The sequence below is a fragment of the Micromys minutus genome (genome assembly GCF_963924665.1).
Source record: "Micromys minutus genome assembly, chromosome: 18".
NCBI lineage: Eukaryota > Metazoa > Chordata > Mammalia > Rodentia > Muridae > Micromys > Micromys minutus.
In genome coordinates this window covers 50,948,927-50,968,254 of record NC_137953.1, presented here as the reverse complement: position 1 = coordinate 50,968,254, position 19,328 = coordinate 50,948,927, and the positions used below count along the sequence as shown (strand labels likewise).

At 40.9% G+C, this 19,328-nt stretch overlaps 1 protein-coding gene across 1 annotated transcript in view; it reads right to left on the bottom strand.

Annotated features, from left to right (window-relative positions):
- The window catches only part of ALKBH8 (alkB homolog 8, tRNA methyltransferase), a gene marked incomplete at both ends in the record, with an annotated part of 33,796 nt that extends 27,890 nt beyond the window's left edge, over positions 1 to 5,906 (bottom strand). Inside the window, 5 exon segments of the mRNA XM_080932570.1 lie at positions 301 to 538; positions 3,111 to 3,246; positions 5,774 to 5,850; positions 5,854 to 5,891; positions 5,894 to 5,906. Of these exon segments, the coding sequence (XP_080788696.1) occupies positions 301 to 538; positions 3,111 to 3,246; positions 5,774 to 5,850; positions 5,854 to 5,891; positions 5,894 to 5,906 (502 nt within the window).
- Between the last annotated feature and the right edge of the window lie 13,422 nt (positions 5,907 to 19,328).

The following is a 19,328-nucleotide window of genomic DNA, read 5'->3' as shown; positions in this document are numbered from 1 at the left end:
TGAATGAAGCAGATAATTCTCAAAAGAAAAAAACCTCTGAATGTTCAACATTCTTAGCCAACAGAAAAGCAGACATTAAAACTTTCGGGTATAGTTAGGAGCAGAAAAGCTGGATAATATGGAAATTCAGCTTCAAGCTGTTGTCCATATTCCCACTAGCAGTGAACTCTTTTCTTCCCACAGTAACCAATGGCCACAGGCACAGATGATCAAGCACAGACAGCTCACCTCCCATGCACAGAGGGTAACTGAGAACACTCACACGAGAAAGGAAGCTGAAAGAAGCTAACGTCAACGTACCTTTTTCAACAAAATTCAAGTACAGAAAGATCTTTTGCCCCAAATCATCAAAGATTTCTTTCCCATTGAGGGTAGAATAGGCTTTCTTGGATTCTTCCACAGTTTGGAATGTCACAAATGCATACGGCTTGTTAGGTGGCGTGAGGAGCGCTTCCACAGGCCCGCACTTCTCCAGAGTCAAAAGTAGTTGTTTCCGACTCACACCATTACCCAGACCACCGTTGGCAACAACCAGGCTCTAAAAAAAAAAAGTAATAAGCAATGGACATAATGGATCTCTACCTGAAAGTAAAACGAAATTACATGATTTCAAAATACTGTAACTTTAAAAGTTTCTTATTTCTTTGTACATAAAAATAGTTACTTGGTCTGTTAGCTTCATACAAAGTATACAGACTAATTTACTATATATTTTGGGGGAAAGTATTCCTATGCTACAAACATTTATTTTTAAATACTTGTTGATTTATTCTTTCTTCATAACCAGACATATAAGTTAAATGATAAATTTCTATTGTTCAGAAATCCAAATTTTAGCAAAATAAAAAGGAAAGAAGAATAAACAGAGAAGCACGCAGTCAGCAGTCACCTTGATACTTCTTGCCAGAGAATGAATGTCTTGCATTCCTTTACCCATTTAATCATATTTAGCATAATCTTTAAAACAGAGGAAACATATTTGTATAATATGAGCCCCACTTTATCGAGCAAGAAACTACTCACCAAAAACGTGGGTTAAGTGAGTGATTAGGAGCCAAGCTTAAGTACCATTGCTGTTAGTCTTCTGGAACTCACACTTAGAATATAACCGTTATGCCATGTTTACCAAAAAGATAAAAGTCAAGAAACTGAATCAAAAAATTAGCTGCAGGACCATAAGACATGAAAAGGGTTCTGCTCAAGGAAATCGTCGAAAATAATTCAGTCAAATCGCAAGGAACTTTCTTTCCTTTGTAAGTTGCTAAGTTTCTGTCACTCTGACGGCTGCCAAGCTCTAGTCAAGAGATTTGGGTGAAAGAGGGGATCCTCCCATCTTTGGACGTGGTCTAGTGCTCTCATAGTTACTATACTTAAAAAATTCCTACACAGTAAAATGTTAAAGCATGTCAATGTAATTTATCACCTGTTGTTTCTAAGTCTTATTTGTATCTGTGTGAAAACGTGTGTGTGTGTGTGTGTGTGTGTGTGTGTGTGTGCGCGCGCGCGCGCGCGCACGTGCGTGCATGCACAAATATCAATGTACCATGAATAAATTATGTAGGCTGTCCTGGAACTAGATCTGTAGAGCAGGCTGATCTTGAACTCACGGGGTTGGTCTGCCTCTGACTCCAAAGTGCTTGGGTTAAAGGTGTGCACCACCACCCCTCAACTGGGACGGTGTACTCACACCTATTTCATTATTTATACCAAGTGTTGAAATGCTCTTAAAGAGTTTCAAGGGTATACAGTTATATTCGTTTCTCAATTTATTTAACGTCTTAAAATGTGAAAAACATTCTTGGCTCACAAGACATATCTGTTCTCAGTCTAATAGTTCACTAACTCCTTGAACTGTGCTTAGCTCAAAATTAGTAAGTATTCATTTGATTGCATAAAACGAGGCTGTCTCTAACTTCCTTGAGAACGTGTAAAAGAACTGTCAACAAAGATAAAGCTCTGTTCCATGGAGTCCAGCCAAACACATGTTACACACGAGTATAAGGACACACTTGTATCATAACCCACTCATTGCTACAGTGCTGCATTGAACAGCATAAAATTTATTCTCAGATTGCTTTGCCATGACCTTATTCAGTAAAGTATTTTTCAAAGCATGCCATAACAATTTGGTTATATGTGACAACTATCATAAAAACATTTCAATTCTTTCCCTAAAACTGAGTAAGAGTCACTAAAGGAAACAAAGTACCTTTTCCTAGTCTCATGGACATTCATTCTCATAAACATGATAGCAGTATCAACTAACTCAGTCTAGAGACATTGGAGAGGAAGGAGACTTAGTTGAGAAAATACTCTTATAAGATCCACCTCTAAGGCATTTTCAAAACCAATGCTGAATGGGGGAGGGCCCAGCCTATTGTGGGTGGTGCCATCACTGTCTATAAGAAAGCAGGCAGAGCAAGCCAGGGGAGTCAATCTAATGCGCAGCACCATCCACAGCCTTGTGTTAGCTTCTGTCTCCAGGATCCTTCCCTGCTTGAGTTCCTGTCCTGACCCCCTTGAGTGATGAGCATTGCTGTGGAAATGTAAGCTGAATAAATCTTTTCCGCTCCAGCTTGCTTTTTGGTCGTGGTGTTTTGTTGCGGCAATAGAAACCCTGACTAAAACAGGTTGGTAGCAGAAGTGTTGCAGTAAATATTAAAAAATAACAATACAGTTTATCTCTTTATTGGCCCTGAGGTCTCACTCCTCAGGCCCGACCCTGATATGGAGCCGTGAGCACCTCCGTCACTTGGCCCAAGCCACATAGGTAGCAGATGAGAAGGTGGGACTCCTAAAAATTGGAGCCAGAGCTGTCTCTGACTCTGTTGCCTGCCTTTGGACCCCTTTCCCCTAGCTATCCCGCCTTGTCTGGCCTCGGTGGGAGAGGACATGTCTAGTCCTGCTGCAACTTGATGTACCTGAGTGGGTTGGTACCCATGGGGGGGGATGGAGGAAGGGGGATGTAATGATGGTACTGGGCAAAAAGGGGAGGACTGTGACTGGGATATAAAGTAAATAAACTAATAAATGGAAAAAGAAACAAAAAAACCATAATACGTTAACATGTTATAGAGCCATATTCAAATGCTAGTAACATTTAAGGTCACCTGAGTAGGGTGAGACACTGCCTGGATGCCTTCGTGTTTCAGTAACACATGCCTGGCTTTACTCTGTTTCCTTAAGAACTTCTTCTCCATCTTAGTGAGTTTCAAAACACTGTTAGGATTGGTATTCATAGTAATACTGTAAGGAAAAAATATAAAAAGTGTAAGTCTTACAAGTTTTGAAGGAACAATTACTATTCATACATTCTATAATTCATAAAATGTTGTTTTATGTAAAAAGCCTTAGTTTCCTTTCCAAAAATCTAAGAAGTGGAAAACAAATAAAAATGTTTAAGCATTTCAGAGCTTAATGCAACTCATAACAATTCATCTGTTAGGTTAAGTTCCATCATGATGTAACTCTGGGAAAGTGGGAATCCCAGCATATAGTGTGTGCCCAGGAGCACATGAAGAGTGAATGTAAACTAAGTGGGCATGCCTGCCTAGGACAGCCTCAGCGCTCTGACCGTGCAAGTGTAACACGGCGCATGGCTCTGTGGGAACTTGTGAGACGAGCAAAGCAAGCGCATACCAATGAACAATTAAGACATATCTCCATATAATCAACTGCTAGTCCTATTGCTGGGTTTTGTGGCATAACTAGAGACCAAAACACAAAAACAATGTTACCGAAAAAGTTTGTAACACTTCAAATTAGAAGGACCAGAACAACATAGTCATTTTTTAAAAAGCTACTCAGTGAGATATTTTTTTTAAAAGACAAAGGAAAAATGATAATGTCCAACAACAGTGGAATACAAACATAATTTGAGGGGTCCCCTCCCCTTTATTGTTGTTCCGTTTTGAAAGAGGGCCCCATGTATCTCCTAGGCAGGCCTCTAAATTGTGACAAGGCAGAGGATGACCTGCATTTCTAATAGTCCTGCACTCTACCTCTGAAGTGGGTGTATACCCACATGTCCAGTATATGCTTTTGTTTATTCAGACACTTCCTCACTATATAGCTCTAGCTGACCTCAGACTCACAACATTATTCCTGCCTCGGCCTTTGAATGCTGGGAATACAAATGTGCACCATCATGTCCAGCTGGTATAAAAGGTTTTGAGTGGCAAGTTTTTATTGACCCTCCAGAATAAAGGTGCATACTTCATAGTTAACAACTAAAATTATGTTTCAAAACAACTAAGGCACAGTCAAAACTCTAGTAGATTGACTTAGGAGAGGAGAAAAATGTCATCAGTTCAGTTTCTTAACACACACGGCACGTTGCAGGAGGCACAGTCAGGAGGATGCATCACTTGTAAATCATGGTAGGGCGGTGAGTAATGAGAAGACCTGCAATAATACACCTGTAGCAAGCAGAAGTGTTGACCTATTGACCTAGTTTCCGCCAGAGGCATGGAAGGAAAAGAAAGGAGAGAGCAAGGAAGAAAGCAAAGTTCCCACAGGATCAATAAGCCTGGGACCCGGTGCACCTGACAGGAGAAAGGTCACTATTAAAAAGGATGTTAGCCATGGCACCTTTGCAGGTGCCTCCAGTCTCAGCAAATTTCCTGTTGGTAAGAGAACAGATAAGAAGGCTCTGCTACTGGTAAACTCTCAATATATCCTGTTGTATAGTAACCCAAGTACCAGTTGTACTGTGTCCATGTCTGAGTTAGAAAACAGAGCTGTGGCTAGCGATGGCTCAGTGGTTATAAGCACTAGCTGCTCTTCCAGAGGTTCAAGTCCTAGCACCCACGTGGTAGCTCAAAGCATCCACAACTCCGGGTCCAGGAGACCTCACTCCTTCTGGTCACTCCTTAAGCACCAGGCATGCAGGAAGTACAGAGACACACATGCAGGCAGTACATGTCTTTTGCATGTATAATATATTTAAATTACATTATCTAAGAAGAAAGCAAGGGTCAAACATTAAGACTTAGAAAAAAATCCCATTCCTGAATTACACATTCTATTTTTTCTTGCACCCATTGTTTATCTTCTTCCATAAGTGACTAGAAAGTTAAGTACATAAAGAAGTGATTTTGTCTATTCACCAGATAGCACGCAGCACTCAAGCGGGATGAGTCCAGTAGCGACGCATTAAATATATATATTTAAATAAACCTAAGTAGAATTTGCCGTTTTAGCTACTAAACTTCTCTTCTCCCTAATTCTAATTTTGGCAGCCATCTTCAGCGATTTCCTTTAACGCCCACCGAATGTGCATCCCAATTACCTGCATGTGTTGGAGTCAGATTCTCATCTAGTCTTGGGTACCTGGCATACAGCTGGAAACAAACGTTAAATGAAATCGATGAAAATCACAGGCTGGCATTACTCCACCCCAGAGGCAAGATTGATCAACAAAGAATATAAAGAGACGCAGATGTGGGCCAGGAGTCCCTTGCACATCCATGCTTCACAGAATTGATGCTGGCTGAAAAAAAGACTAAAAGCAAAGCTGGTCTCCAACCCCTATAGCAGCTAACACAGACACCGCTAGGCACCCATCATAGACCAAACGTAAGGACCCTAGATCCTACCAGAGTTCCCAACACCCTTACATCCCCCGGCCCATCAACTGCACCATTCGAGGTCTGAGTCGGACCATGCTGGTCAGGAGAGAGCAGACAGGGAGCTGAAGGGAGTAAGGCATGGTTTGCGATCCTCCATACTTCCAGACCCCAATCAGGTGGCATACACTTTTCTCTTTCCTCACCAGAAATGTCCGCCTCCCAGCTGCTTTGTCAGTCTCCAGCCTTCCCCAGTGCAGCCTAGCGGGAAATGCAAGGGCTCTCACACCCCCTTACCTGATCGCCGCCATTTTGCAGACAATTTACTACATTTCCCATGAGCCCACGGGGCTACCACAACCCCCTCCGGCGCTCAAATTCTTTATTGACCCTTTCTCCGCCAAGTGTCTGTAAACTTGGCGTGAAACGGAAAATTCGGCTGCTTTATGTGATGTGGGTAAATAGTAATCGTTGGAGTAGGACCTAAAACTGTCAGGTTACTAACCAGCACACTCCTTAACTACATGCTGAACATTTGATCGTATACTCACAGGTAACTGGAATTTATCTTTGTAAACCACAACCAATCGAAATGCAGAGGTGTAGAGCCCAGTCTCAACTGATATCCACAGCACAATTCCTACGCCTAAAGCTCAGAACACTGCAGAGAAAATGGAGGCGGAGCAATGGAAGCTTACAATGGAAGACTGTGTCTCCTGGGAACATCAGAAGCCACACCCATAAAGCCTCGCTAGCGTGGCTGCTTAAACTGATCTGAACAAAGACCATGAAAACTGCTAAGATTGTGTGGTCTGGCAAACAGTCGAGAAGGCCTAAACCCCCCACAAAGAACAATACGCAAATAAGGAATTCTGAGAGCAAGAAAAATACTCTTCTCCAGGGAAGACATTGCCAGTTGTTTATCCAACAATCAATGGTCAGCCTGAAAACACTTAATAAAAGTAACATTATAAAATCTGTGCAGTTTGTATTTACGTATATATGTACAATTAATAATAAAAGAGGTGATGAATTTGAAAGAGCAATGAAGGTGGGTATAGAAGAGGGTTTGGAGGAAGGAAATGCAATGAGTAAATTATATTAAAATCTTTAAAAAGGACAGAAAGAGTAGAAACTCTAAAACAGAAGAAACATCTCTTTCCCCCTCCCTCCCCCCCACCCCCCACCCCCCCCACCCCCCCCACCCCCCCACCCCCCCCACCCCCCCCCTACCCCCCGCTTTTCTCCTCTACTTGATGAATGTCCCCCTGGAGCTGCCGGCTTTGTCTGCTATTAATACAAAAGCTGTGCCAGTATGCCAGCAAGCTCCACTAACCCTTCTAGGGTTCCCAGTCATATGGAAAGGGACATTTCTCCTCTGCAATTTGGGACATTTCTCTCAAATAAGTCTTTCAGTCTGCTTTGCAATACCTGAGATTGAAATTGGTGTCATTAAAAGCACTTTTCTTTGTGCAGAGCTCCTTCTTAGAGCCTCCTCTAATCAGTCTTCTCTTAGGAGCTTCCTGGAATGCTGCAGATCTCCAAGCCAGTCTGAACCACTTGTGGGAATTCTCCCCATCTTGGAGTTCCATTTATGACCCTTTCTGGTTTGATCCCCAGACTTTGACTTTATTACAGCTTTGCAGTCTTACTGTAAATGGCTTGGCCTCGGTTCGGCTCCATAACAAAAGATTAGCACACTTTATTTCTAAATTATCTCTTAGGGTAACAACCACTACCATTGCATAAACAAAAAAAAATTCCAAACCTTTTATATCTAAATGTTCCTTTGTAACCTTTCCAAAAGTCTCTTCTTTCTAAAGTTTTTCTACGTACTGTTCTTAAAAATCTTTTATCTCCACAATTTCTCTACTCTGAAAAATATCCTTTAAAACTATGCTATATACTATCTCAACATTTCTAAGTTCATTGGGAATTAAAACATCTGCAACAAAAAAAAAAAAAAAAAATCTGTAACAAAACTTAAGTTAAAACCTATGACAAAAGTTGCACAGTTAAGTAAAAATCTATGTATTATTACTCTTAATGATCTTCAACATTCTATATGTGTGATTTGACTTTTGTTTAGAATATGCTGTATATGTAACTTGAATAGCTTAAAAAACGGATCCATCAAACAGATATTTTATTTTTATTGGATATTTTATGTATTTACATTTCAAATGTTATCTCCTTTCACATTTTCCCTCCGGAACACACCCCCATGCCATCCTCCCTTCTCCTGCTTCTGTGAGTGTGCTCCCCCTCCCAACCACCTACTCCCACCTCACTGCCCCGGCATTCCCCTCATTCCCCTACGTTGGAGAAATCAGGCCTTCCCAGGATCAAAGGTTTCTCCTCCTGTTGATGCCAGACAATGCCATCCTCTGCTACATGTGCAGCTGGAGCCATGGGTCCCTCCGTGTGTTCTCTTTGGTTGGTGGTTTAGCCCCTGGGAGGTCCTGGGGGGTCTGGTTGGTTGCTATTGTTGCTCTTCCTATGGGGTTGTAAACCACTTCCACTCCTTCAGTCCTTTCTCTGACTCCTCTTTTGGGCTCCGTGTGCCTAGTTCAATGGTTGGCTGTGAGCCTCCAACTCTGTATTTGTCAGGCTCTGGCAAATGAAGGTAGCCTGGGTGAGGATCAAGGTTTGCCCCCTCAGGGGTGTACTTTCTGCAGCAAGCCACACCTTCAACATACCACCCAATCGTGTCATTTCCTGTGGGCCAATCATATTAAAACCACGACAAGTAATTTTTGTCTTGTTTAACAAAATTTTTGTTCTTTTGCCTATGGGGGGAAAAAAAGAAAAATCGCAGAATAAACTGACTGATAGTCACCTGACTCTCTGGTCCCAGATAGAGTTCGAATGCCTGTCACATGCTCGCTAGCCAATAGATTGAAAGACCAATATGCTTAGCCAACAAGTTTAAACTGTAACCTTGCTGACGTAACCTGTACCCCTAAAAATATAAAACCTACTTGTAACAGCCTTTCATGGTCGCCTCTCCTCTGGATGTAGGCCACCCCAGTGCACTGGTCATATATATTTCTGTGTCTTTAGGGTCTCACATTCTAAGAATGGGGTGTTTTGGAAAAGTCTCAGAGACCCTGCAAACTTTGTTTTTTACATCAAACTCTCCATGAGATTCCCTTCCCAGGCAGTTCACTCCGCCCACCCTATTACTTCTATCCCGGTGGATACAACCACCCAGGTGTGTTCCATCTCTCCATTGTCCCTCACAAGCATGACTCTAAATCCCTGTAGCTTTTCATACAGGTTTATATATTGAATTCTCAATCCACAAACCCTCTACTGACCAAGCCAGCTCAGTCGGTCAATGAAGTTCTCCAGTGGCAGAACGAGGATTAAAAAAAAAGAAAGAGATGGTTAGACAAAACTGCAGCATGACCCCAGCCAGTTCTGAGGCTGAAAGGTGGGTTCAATTCTTCCAGTTTCCTTTTATACCATTTTAATTACATGCAGGTAGTAATAAGGTCAGTTCTAGGTTAAGGGAACAAGCCAGACAATGAACTCAAATAGACAGAAAACAATCGAGGCCATAAATAAACTCCTGTGATCACTGTTTCTAAGGCTTGTAAAGATGACAGGATTATCTGAGCCCACTTCTCTGTCCTAAGCAAAGCCATACTCTTGCCTAAAGCCCACTTCTTTGTTCTAGCCTAAAATCAGATTCCTCTCTGAACTTACTTCCCTGTCCTAGCCCAATGTCAAATTCCTGCCTGGAGTAGCTCTACTTTCTTTTCCTGGCCCAATGTCAGACTCTTGCCAAGTGACCCCAAAAGCTCTCCATGCTCTACCCAATAAAATTATATCCAATAGACAAAGATGTAAATTGTCCTTCTATATGAGATAAAATGGCATTTAGAGTTCCTTAAAATATTCATATTTACCTATTGCCAATTAAGTCCACCTAGATCCAGGTCTGCTTTCTCCAACTCCATCTCCCTCAATCTCTGCTCTTCTGGTTTCTTACTGTTTCTCTGCCTACCTCTCCAACTGCCTACCTCTCTAATGTCTAATCATATATCAACTTAACGTCAATCCATATCCTTGTCTGGTGTAAGTCTGATTGGTCTGCCTTTTTATGTTTTTTTGAGCTTTTTCCCTTACTGCTTTTAGGATTTTTTGTTTTGTGCATTTGGTGCTTTGACTGCTATGTGTCAGGAGGAATTTCTTTTCTGGTCCAATCTATTTGGAGTTCTAAAGGCTTCTTGTATGTGTGTGGTCATCTCTTTCTTTAGGTTAGGAAAGTTTTCTTCTGTAATTTTGTTGAAGATATTTACTGTGCCTTTTAGTTGGGAGTCTTAGCTCTCTTCTATAGGTATCATCCTAGGTTTGGTCTTGTCATTGTGTCCTGGACTTCCTGAATGTTTTGGGTTAGGAGCTTTTTGATTTTTACCTTTTCTCTGACTGTTGTGTCGATAATTTCTATGGTATCTTCTGCCCCTGAGATTCTTTCTTCCATCTCCTGTATTCTGTTGGTGATGCTTGTGTCTATGACTCCTGATCTCTTTCCTAGGTTTTTTTCTCTCAGGGTTGTCTCCTTTTGTGGCTTCTTTGTTGTTTCCATTTTTTCTTTTAGATCCTGGATGGTTTTGTTCAGTTCCTTCACCTGTTTGGTTGTGTTTTGCTGTAGCTCTTTAAGTGATATTTGTGTTTCCTCTTTAAAGGCTTTTTCTTGTTTACCTGTGTTCACCTGTATTTTTTAAGGAAGTTATTCATGCGCTTCTCGAAGCCCTCCATCATCAACATGAGGTATGATTTTAAGTCCAAATCTTGTTGGGTTTTTTGTTGTTGTTGTTGTTTCAACATCCACTACTTGCTGTGGTAGAAGACCTGGGTTCTGATGTTGCCAGGTTGTCTTGGTTCCATTGCTTTGGTTCTTGCGCTCACCTCCTGCCATCTTGTTATTTGTGATGCTAGTAGATCCTGTCGTCTCTGACTGGAACTTGTCTCTTCTGTGGCCTGTGGGCCCATGGGATTAGGGCAGAGATTTCCCCTGGGTGTTCAGTTCTCTGCAGGCAGGCTGTGGGTTCCAATGGTGGTGATCCGGCTCTGGTTCTGAGCACAGATGGAGGCCGGAACAGTCCATTCCAAGGCAACACAGTGATTCCTGTGCCCTGAGAGATCCCAGCAGTCTCTCCCTGGGTGGTCAGTGGAGAGAAAGTGGGGACTCAAGTGTGGGCTCAGGAGGGAGACTGTTCCTGGTGTTCCTGGGTGCTCAGCTCTCTTCAAACAGTCTGTGAGTACTAAACCCTTAATAATATTCTTACCTCCTCCACTCCTCCCACCTGCTCTAAATTTTAGGCACTAACTACATCTCCACCTGCCTACCTGTAGGAGTGGCTGCCACCACAGGCTGCCACTCCACCTGAGACTTCACATGTCTGGTCAATTTTACTCCATCAGAAGCCTGGCAAACTTCATCCCTCCTTCATTTTATAAGTCTGATTTTCCTCCAGGGACTCAGAAGTCCTGCCTGTTCCTTCCACCCAGTAACTGTCCCATGGCTTTCTTTACTGAGAGATCAATAACCAATTGAGGAACAGGACCTTAACATCAGACCCACACCTCTAGATTTCAGTACAGAAAGCTAATATGTTAAAGCTAATATGTCTAAAATTCTTGTTGATTTTCATAAACTTTAAAATTTGAAGTAAGTTCTAGGGAGTTGACTTGGACCCACCTGTCACGGGTCAAATAGACTCCAGACTCGTGGCATAAAAGACAAATTTTTCTCAATTGCCTATTCCTCGGGGCGGAATCTATCTCTCATTCTCCCCTGGCCTTGGGACTCCCCTTCTACAACTACCAGGACCATGGACCTGAAAGGTTAAAATGCACACACAAGATAAAATTTTCACCTAAACTTCTTAACTTTATCATCTGTCTCTAGTCTATATCTTTTGCTGCAGGTTTCCTATTGTGGTGCTTTTGTGTCCCAGTTATAGCTTAATAATAAATACATAAAAACATGTATGTATTATAATGCAGGTGTCTGTTTGCTGGGGCTTACTCTCAACTACCCATGAAGCTTAACCTGATTTCTCTGCCACTGTATCTCCACCACCTGACTCTTTCCTTGAGCTACGTTCCAGCTGCATTCCTGTCTCTCTTCAGTCTCTAGTTTCTGTCCTTCTGTTGCTCCTTTTACCCCAACTCCAACTGATACTGTAGAAAACATTTCTTATGCACTGTGTAAAAGCATTACCTGTCAATAAAAATACTCATGGCCAATAAGCAGAGGCAGGATTAAAAGGTAGGACGTCGAGCAGAGACTGAGAGTAGAATTCTGAGAAGTCAGGCTCTGAGGATTCCCCACCTGAATCTGAGGAAGTCAGATGTTTGAAACTGAGGAAAGGTAATCAGTCTTGTGGCAGATATAGAATAGTTTAAACAGGATAATCAACTTATGAGCTAGTCATCGAACAGCCCTAGCTTAAAGCCTAACCCCCCCACACACACAGTCATGCATGAATTTCAACAAGAGATAGTTATAGAAGAGATTATTTCACTATTATCAGCAAAAGTCTGGAATGTTAGGTCTTGTGTGGCAATTTCTCAGTAGAGATAAGGAGAAGCCCCTGGACCCTAAGGAATGAAGGCAGGAGCTTCCTAGTCTCCCAAGCTATAGCCTCCCAGCCCCCCCACCCTGAGTGGCATTGATCATACCCCAAGTCCCTCCTCCACAGGTAAGAATGTGAGGAAGACAGAAGCAGGACCATGCCCCCAAATATGTAGACAAAGGATTCCCAAGCCCTCAGGACAAGACAATGGGAAGCACCTGTTGTCAGACTCTAACCCATCCTAAAGCTATATATATATATGAGGCCTGTAGAATTGAAGGTGTGCAGGAATTATTCCATCATCTGAGAGTGTGTGTCATAAGAGCTGTAACATCGTTGTTTAGGAAGAGATCTTCTCTCCCAAAGTTCCCCTGCACCATCCCCCCAGTCTCCTGCTGGCTCAGCCCTCCCAGCATCCTGCCTAACTGCTGAGATAGAGGTGGAGCAGCACCAGCAGCCAAGAGGGCAGAACTGCTTTCCCCCTCCCTGCCTCGAGCTCTTTCCCCTTTGCCTGAAACCCTTTGCCTAGACAGACCCAGCTGCAGGGATGGCCATCGGTGGAAGCCATCCCCCTCCCTGACCAGAGATCTCCATGTGGGGCCTCTAGAACACAGCCCCACAAGATGTCTCGCGCCCTACGTCTCGCTGGCAAGGACGACATGCGACAACAGGATTCTTCTGCAAACAACCTTTATTGTACAGTACTCTTGATAAGGGGACCACATGGAAGAAAAGTGCACTGCTTATCGTGTCGCTACCTGATTGGTGCGCCCTCCAGTATCTCATTAGCATGCCCCGAGAGTGGGCTGTGGTACATGCCCACAACGTCCCTCAGGCTGGACAGCAGCTCTGTTTGCTGAATCATCGGCAGGAAGCCGGCACCATCTTTGGGTGCAGCACAAACGGCTTCCAACAACAAAGTTTCAATGTTACCCAAAACAAATGACTGTTAAGACTGAAGGGCCTCTTAACTATCAAAATGGATGTTTGCTACCTCTCCCAGCATCACAAAGTACCTGTTGCTCCTCCTTAACAGCAAGAGCTGTTAAAGTATAAGCCAGTTTTTCCATGAGATGCATGAAATATCAATATTCTTTAGAATTTATATTTAACATAATGTTCTTTTAAGAACCAGAAAGTTAAGCAACAGGAATGAATACTAATTAATTTAGAAACGTAAAAACTTCTAGAAAAATAAGCTTGTACAATTTTCCTCCTAAAGGTGTCAACTGCCTTAGTATTTGTTTTAAAAACAAACATATAGTCCAACTGTTATAGAACAGCTGACTCCTTTCTTTAGTCAAATTTTGATTTATTTCTGTACTGTGTTTTATGGTCTTGGCTTTAAACATGCCTCAAGCTGAAGGTTAAGCTAAAGAACAGCTTGAGTTCTTTTAACTCTTCCTCCTCTTTAATCTCATGATTTGCATGTCATAACTTGTTTCCATTATGGCTTGCGACAAAGCCACAATAAATGCTTTCTTCATAATCATAAAAATAAATAACTGCTAACTACAAAAATCCACTTTTATAATCATTTCCTCACTTTAATACAAAAGTACCTCTTTACCTTCGTCTAAGCTACTTCTTCTCCTAATCTTAGGAGACCGTATGTTTGGCCTGGCTATAAAAACAACATTTTTGCCTTGCAACATCTCAGTGTTTCGGGTTCTGGTTCTTGACACCATAACACATAACTTAGGTGTCTCATCACTGTCTGGAATGGTGTGTCTGAATACCTATAACTGTTGAAATAACCATAATCTAGTTCTACATATTGTTCTTGTTTTTAAATATAGTGTTTATCTTCTTGCTAAGGTAACTTAGAACTATGATTTTAACAAGGTACATGTTTTGCTTTTCAGATGTTGATTTTGTTACATTTTTCTAAAATTTGAATTTTTATTTCTTTACTAGCCGACAAATGTTAATATTCAATGTTTTCATTTTAATTACTGCTGGTTAAATGTCAATTTTCATGTGCTAATGGTTTGGGAATGGAAGGGGTAGCTTTCTCACTTAACTAGAGAACATTAGTATTGAAGAGGTATTTTGGATCTATGGGCCTGTGTAAAAATCTGATGCTAGGGATATAGCTCAGTGCCTCTTATGCAAGCACAAAGCCCAGGATATGTGTCTACAGCACTCTTGTAAAAAAGCTGGAATAAACATGCTTGCAACCCTAGCACTGGAAGCAACAGCAGAGTCAGATTGATCTCTGAGGATATCTGGTCAAATCCAAGATTTATTAAGAATCTCTGCTTCATAAGAGAGAGAGAGAGAGAGAGAGAGAGAGAGAGAGAGAGAGAGAGAGACAGAGACAGAGACAGAGACAGAGAGACAGAGAGAGACAGAGAGGGAATGAATTGAGAAAGATATCTAATATTGAAATCTATAACATACAGGTACACACACACACACACACACACACACACACACACACACACACACACACACCATTCAATACTCAAGTGAAATAGCACATGTGTGGTCGTTCCCTACAGGCTCACAGCAGGCAGGGAAAGGTGATCCAAGTGAGACAAGAATGAAACTCTGCTCAGCCAGATTTTACTGTCAATGGTGCTGGCCAAGGACTTCTGGAGTCAGGCTCGTATGCTTTTATTTTAGCTATATTTAAGCATTGTGTAGTTCTGTGGGGAAAGGATATTCTAATAACATTTAGTGCACCCTGGTGAATACAGCGAAGCTTAAGACATGTTTACATTGAAGCTCTTAGCAAAGTCCATAAGGATGTATCTATAAGATAATTTCTTGCTGACTTAGAAAGAATGCTCAAGGTAAAGGTCTAGGGAGAACGACTGAAGTAGAAATGATGCCTGTGATTATCAGAACTGGCCTGCCTCTCAGATAATAGCAATCACTTTGGCTGTTGTAAAGAGCAAATGACATTACTCATACAAATGTGTTTAGTAATCTGAAAGTAGTGCTCAATATTTAAGGGGAAATGGTCTGGGATAAATAAAAACATAAATTCTGGAAGATGGGGGAAGAAATTTTCTCATCAGACAGCAAAGGAGTGGCAAGTTGTAAAACTCCATTTTTCCTGGCATCCCAGGAAGATCAGCTACACACCTCATTGCACGGAGGGCATAAACTGTTGGACTTTCCCGGATACCCCAGTGTTTGTGTGCACAAGGTTTTCTTGCTCTTTACAGATAGGTAACAGTGTTTCAGGTATGAACATTTTCTACAGCTTTCTTTCCCAATATAGGGCTGAAAATAAGAGCTTTACTAAGTTCAGTGTTGAAATGCCGGAGTGTGGCAGTAAGCAAGTGCGGATGGGTACACCAGTGGGTGATTCAGGTGACAAAGAGCTGCCGTTTAAAACGTACAGTGATGTAATAAGTACCTAACACAAGTTACTATGCAAAGGTAGTAGAATTATATGGTAGGCTTTATGATCTGGTGAGATTTTTAATATTGTTCGTGGGACAAACCATCATTTGTTATTACACAAAGTATCAATAACACAAGCAGCTTGTTCCCCTGCGTCCTTCCTCAGGGACCAGTAAAGCACTGCTTTCATCAGCACAGGATCCCACCACTGCAACACTGAATCATCTCCCAGCATCTCCTTAGACTGAACACAAGACTTTTGATGCACAGACATTGGAGACACTGGGCTTAAGCTAAAATAAAATACTTTTTCTACACACACACTGTGTTCTGGAAGAGTGACATGGAGTTCTGGGTTCATTGTGCAGTTCATAAAATAGTTCAATGTGACAATTTTCTTATAAAATGACTTCACTCCATCAAAATGTACTTTTCTGTTTGCTTTGTAATTCATCTCATCAGAACTGAAAAGTTACAAGTGCCTGACTCTCCTTATACAGCTCTTATAATAATAGACAAAATTAAGAGAAATTATCTTGCTCTCCAGTGATGGGTTTATTGAAAGGAGCCTTTGCCAACTGTGTGCATGTGTGTTTGTGTGTGTGTTTTGTGTGTGTGTGTGTATGTGTGTGTTTGTGTGTGTGAAATTCAAAACAATTAAATAAATTTAGAATTGGTTGCATATTTAATATGAATACAAGTTCAAGAAATAAAATTAATATCTATAACTGGTATTATGTTGACATAGATTGGGGATATGATGTAAGATTGTTCATGTCTGTAAGACACATTGATTAACTCTACATAATTAGAACTGTATAATTATAAAGATATAAAAATTATTTAACATATGATGGATGTATATTTTAGACATATTTTGATGTCTGGAAATAAAATACAACTATATTACAATCAAATCAGGTTATAAGCGTCTTCATGTTGTCATACTACTGAAACCCATGAGGTCTTTTCTTCTAGTGATTAAGAAACAGATCATATATTCAAGTCAGTGAGCATAACTGTAGGATTAATCATCATATTATCTGCAATATGTATTTTGGGGGGACATTAAATATCCATTTATTATATACTCTCTATGATTGTTTACAACAACCATGGAATAATCTGTACTGTGTGAGACTAAATGCTTCACTAAACAGAAAATATTTATCATCTTGGTATCTACAAATACATTTCAAAAACTTTACCTATACCACAAGATGCACCTCTCTAGGCACAATAGTGGAAAACTTTACCAGAACCCATGCAACCAGATTTTATATTGTTGATAAATTGAATAAGAACCTATATGCAGACCTATGGCTCCAGATGAATATGTAACTGAAGATAGCAGTGTCGGGCATCAATGTGAGAAGAGGTCTTTGGTCCAGGGAGGGCATGTTTTCTCAATGTAGGGGAATGCCAAGGCAATGGGGTGGAGAGGGTGATTAGGAGTTAGTGCACCTTCCCGAAGACAAGTGGAGAGGGAGGGGGGATGGGAGTGGGTGGGGGAAGGGGATAACATTTTAAATGTAAATACAGAGAGTATCTAATAAAAAAAAGAACCTATATGCAAGAAGAATAAAAATTAAGACCATGGATATTTGAAACACTAAAATTCAAGTGGGGATTGACTGATCTAAAGTGATAGTGGCCAGGTGTTTTTAAGAAGAACAGTGAGTTTCCTTGCTTGAGTAATCAAAGAGTTTAAGTTGTGAAAGGTGAGGCATATCTGAAGAATGATAGTCCCTATTTTAGCACAGCAATTTTTGGCAAATGCCATTAAACACGAACTGACTGTAGAACCTCATCGTTATTGGGTTGTGTGTATTTTAGTAGCATTTGAACCAAAAAAAAAAGAGAAAACCGGTTTATAAAAAATTTTAAAAATAGTTTTACCTTTACAGAATATCCAGTGTTTGCTTTCTTTTCTTCTTTTTCTTTCAGGTAGACTTGTAGATATATGACACAATTTCACTCATATAAGTAAGACAACACTCTTACAAACATATACACTCTGAATGCCATTATGTGATGAACAAGTGGAAATCGATTTATCATTGAATCCTTTAGTGTTTGGTAATGCTGATTTTCCTCTAGGTTTCATGCATGTTTTTAATGGTTCCAGTCATGATATTTAATAAGCACATATTAGTTTTTGAATTAATGTAAACTGTGCAGAAAAGTAAAAGAATGAGTAGTGAGAGATAATAGATGTGGGTTGGTAAGTCGTCTATTAATTTGACACACAAACTAGAGTTTTCTGAAAAAAAAAAATGAATCTCTATTGAGACAATGTCTCCATAACATCTGTATGTGAGGTGTTTTCTTAATTAGATGAGACACTGGGCAATTGTGGTTGGTTTCATCTCTGGAGTAGTAGTCCTGGGTTTTATAAAAAGCAAGCTCAGCACGCCATCAGAAGAAAGCCAGTAAGTAGCACCCCTTCATGTCCTGTTCTGTAGCTCCCACTTCCAGGATCCTGTCCTCCACGTCTCCTGTCCTGATTCCCTTCAATGATGAACACTGCTGTGGAAGTGTAAGATAATTTTGTCTCCCCAACTATTTTGTGGTAATTGCATTTTGTCACAGGGGTAGGAACCATAACTAAGAAAAGATGACTGATTGATAGATGAATAGAGGTATGTATAGATGATAGATAGATAGATAGATAGATAGATAGATAGATAGATGGAGAGACAGACAGACAGATAGATATGGGATATTCAAAATAGTTATGTATTGTATGAAAGCATCCCATGTCAATAAAAAATCTGATGACCAATAAGCTGAGGCAGGATTAAAAAGTGGGACATTTGTCATGGAGAAATGGAAATTCTGGGAAAGTATTTTGTCCTGGGCACAGAGGAGATGAACACATGAAACTGAGGGACAGTAACTAACCAGGTGGAACAAGTAGACTAGAATGAATAAGTTACACGAGTTACAAGCTAGTCAGAAAATGAGCTAAAGCTTACTCCTGGGAATTTATTCATAAATAATTAAGTCTCAGAGTCGTTAATCTGGAAACAGAGAGGCTGGGTAGAAAAGCTCATGGCTACCCAAACAGGCAGCAGCAATTTAATGTGGCCAGTTGTAATCTCTAATAGAAACAGTTCAAGAAAAGAATGTGTTCCCATTAGTGAGCCTTCACTGAAAGACAGTAATTAAAAACTAGAAGAATTTTGAGTTCCTTGTATTCCTTGGATATTAGGCCTCTATCTGATGTGGTGTTGGTAAAGATCTTTTCCCATTCTGTTGGTTGCCACTAAAAACTGAGTGGAGACTTTGAAGCAACTTTGTAGTTCTGGTTGAGCTTTTTCATTGTAAGTGAACTTCATCATGCCTCTTTTACAAGGCAGGCATTATAACATAGAAAAGTGAATGGTGTGTTTGTTGTTACGGTTTACCTTCTGGCTGTTTTGTGTCTTACAAAAGCACCATTTCCAGGGTTCGGCCCTCGGTAGCACACGAAGCCTGTTTCGTTGCTTCAGGCTAGTTTTACTCTATTGTTGCAGCAGACCCTGTGGTTCTGGTGTCTCCAAAATGCTGGAATTTTTGTTGCAACTGGGTTTCACCTTCACTAACAGGCTCTTCTGGTCTCTCTCTTTTCTTTTGAGAGGGGTCTCTCTTTTCTCATGTGATAAAAACCATTAACTTCTATCCATGGGCCCATCAGTCCTTAGGCTTTTATAGAAACGAGCCTGCACCCTCGCCATTATCCGCTCCTAGCTTCCCCAAGAATCAGCTGCTCTTCAAAAGCCTTTCCTGATGTCAAAACCATAACTATAAACCAGAAGCCCATGAGTTTGTC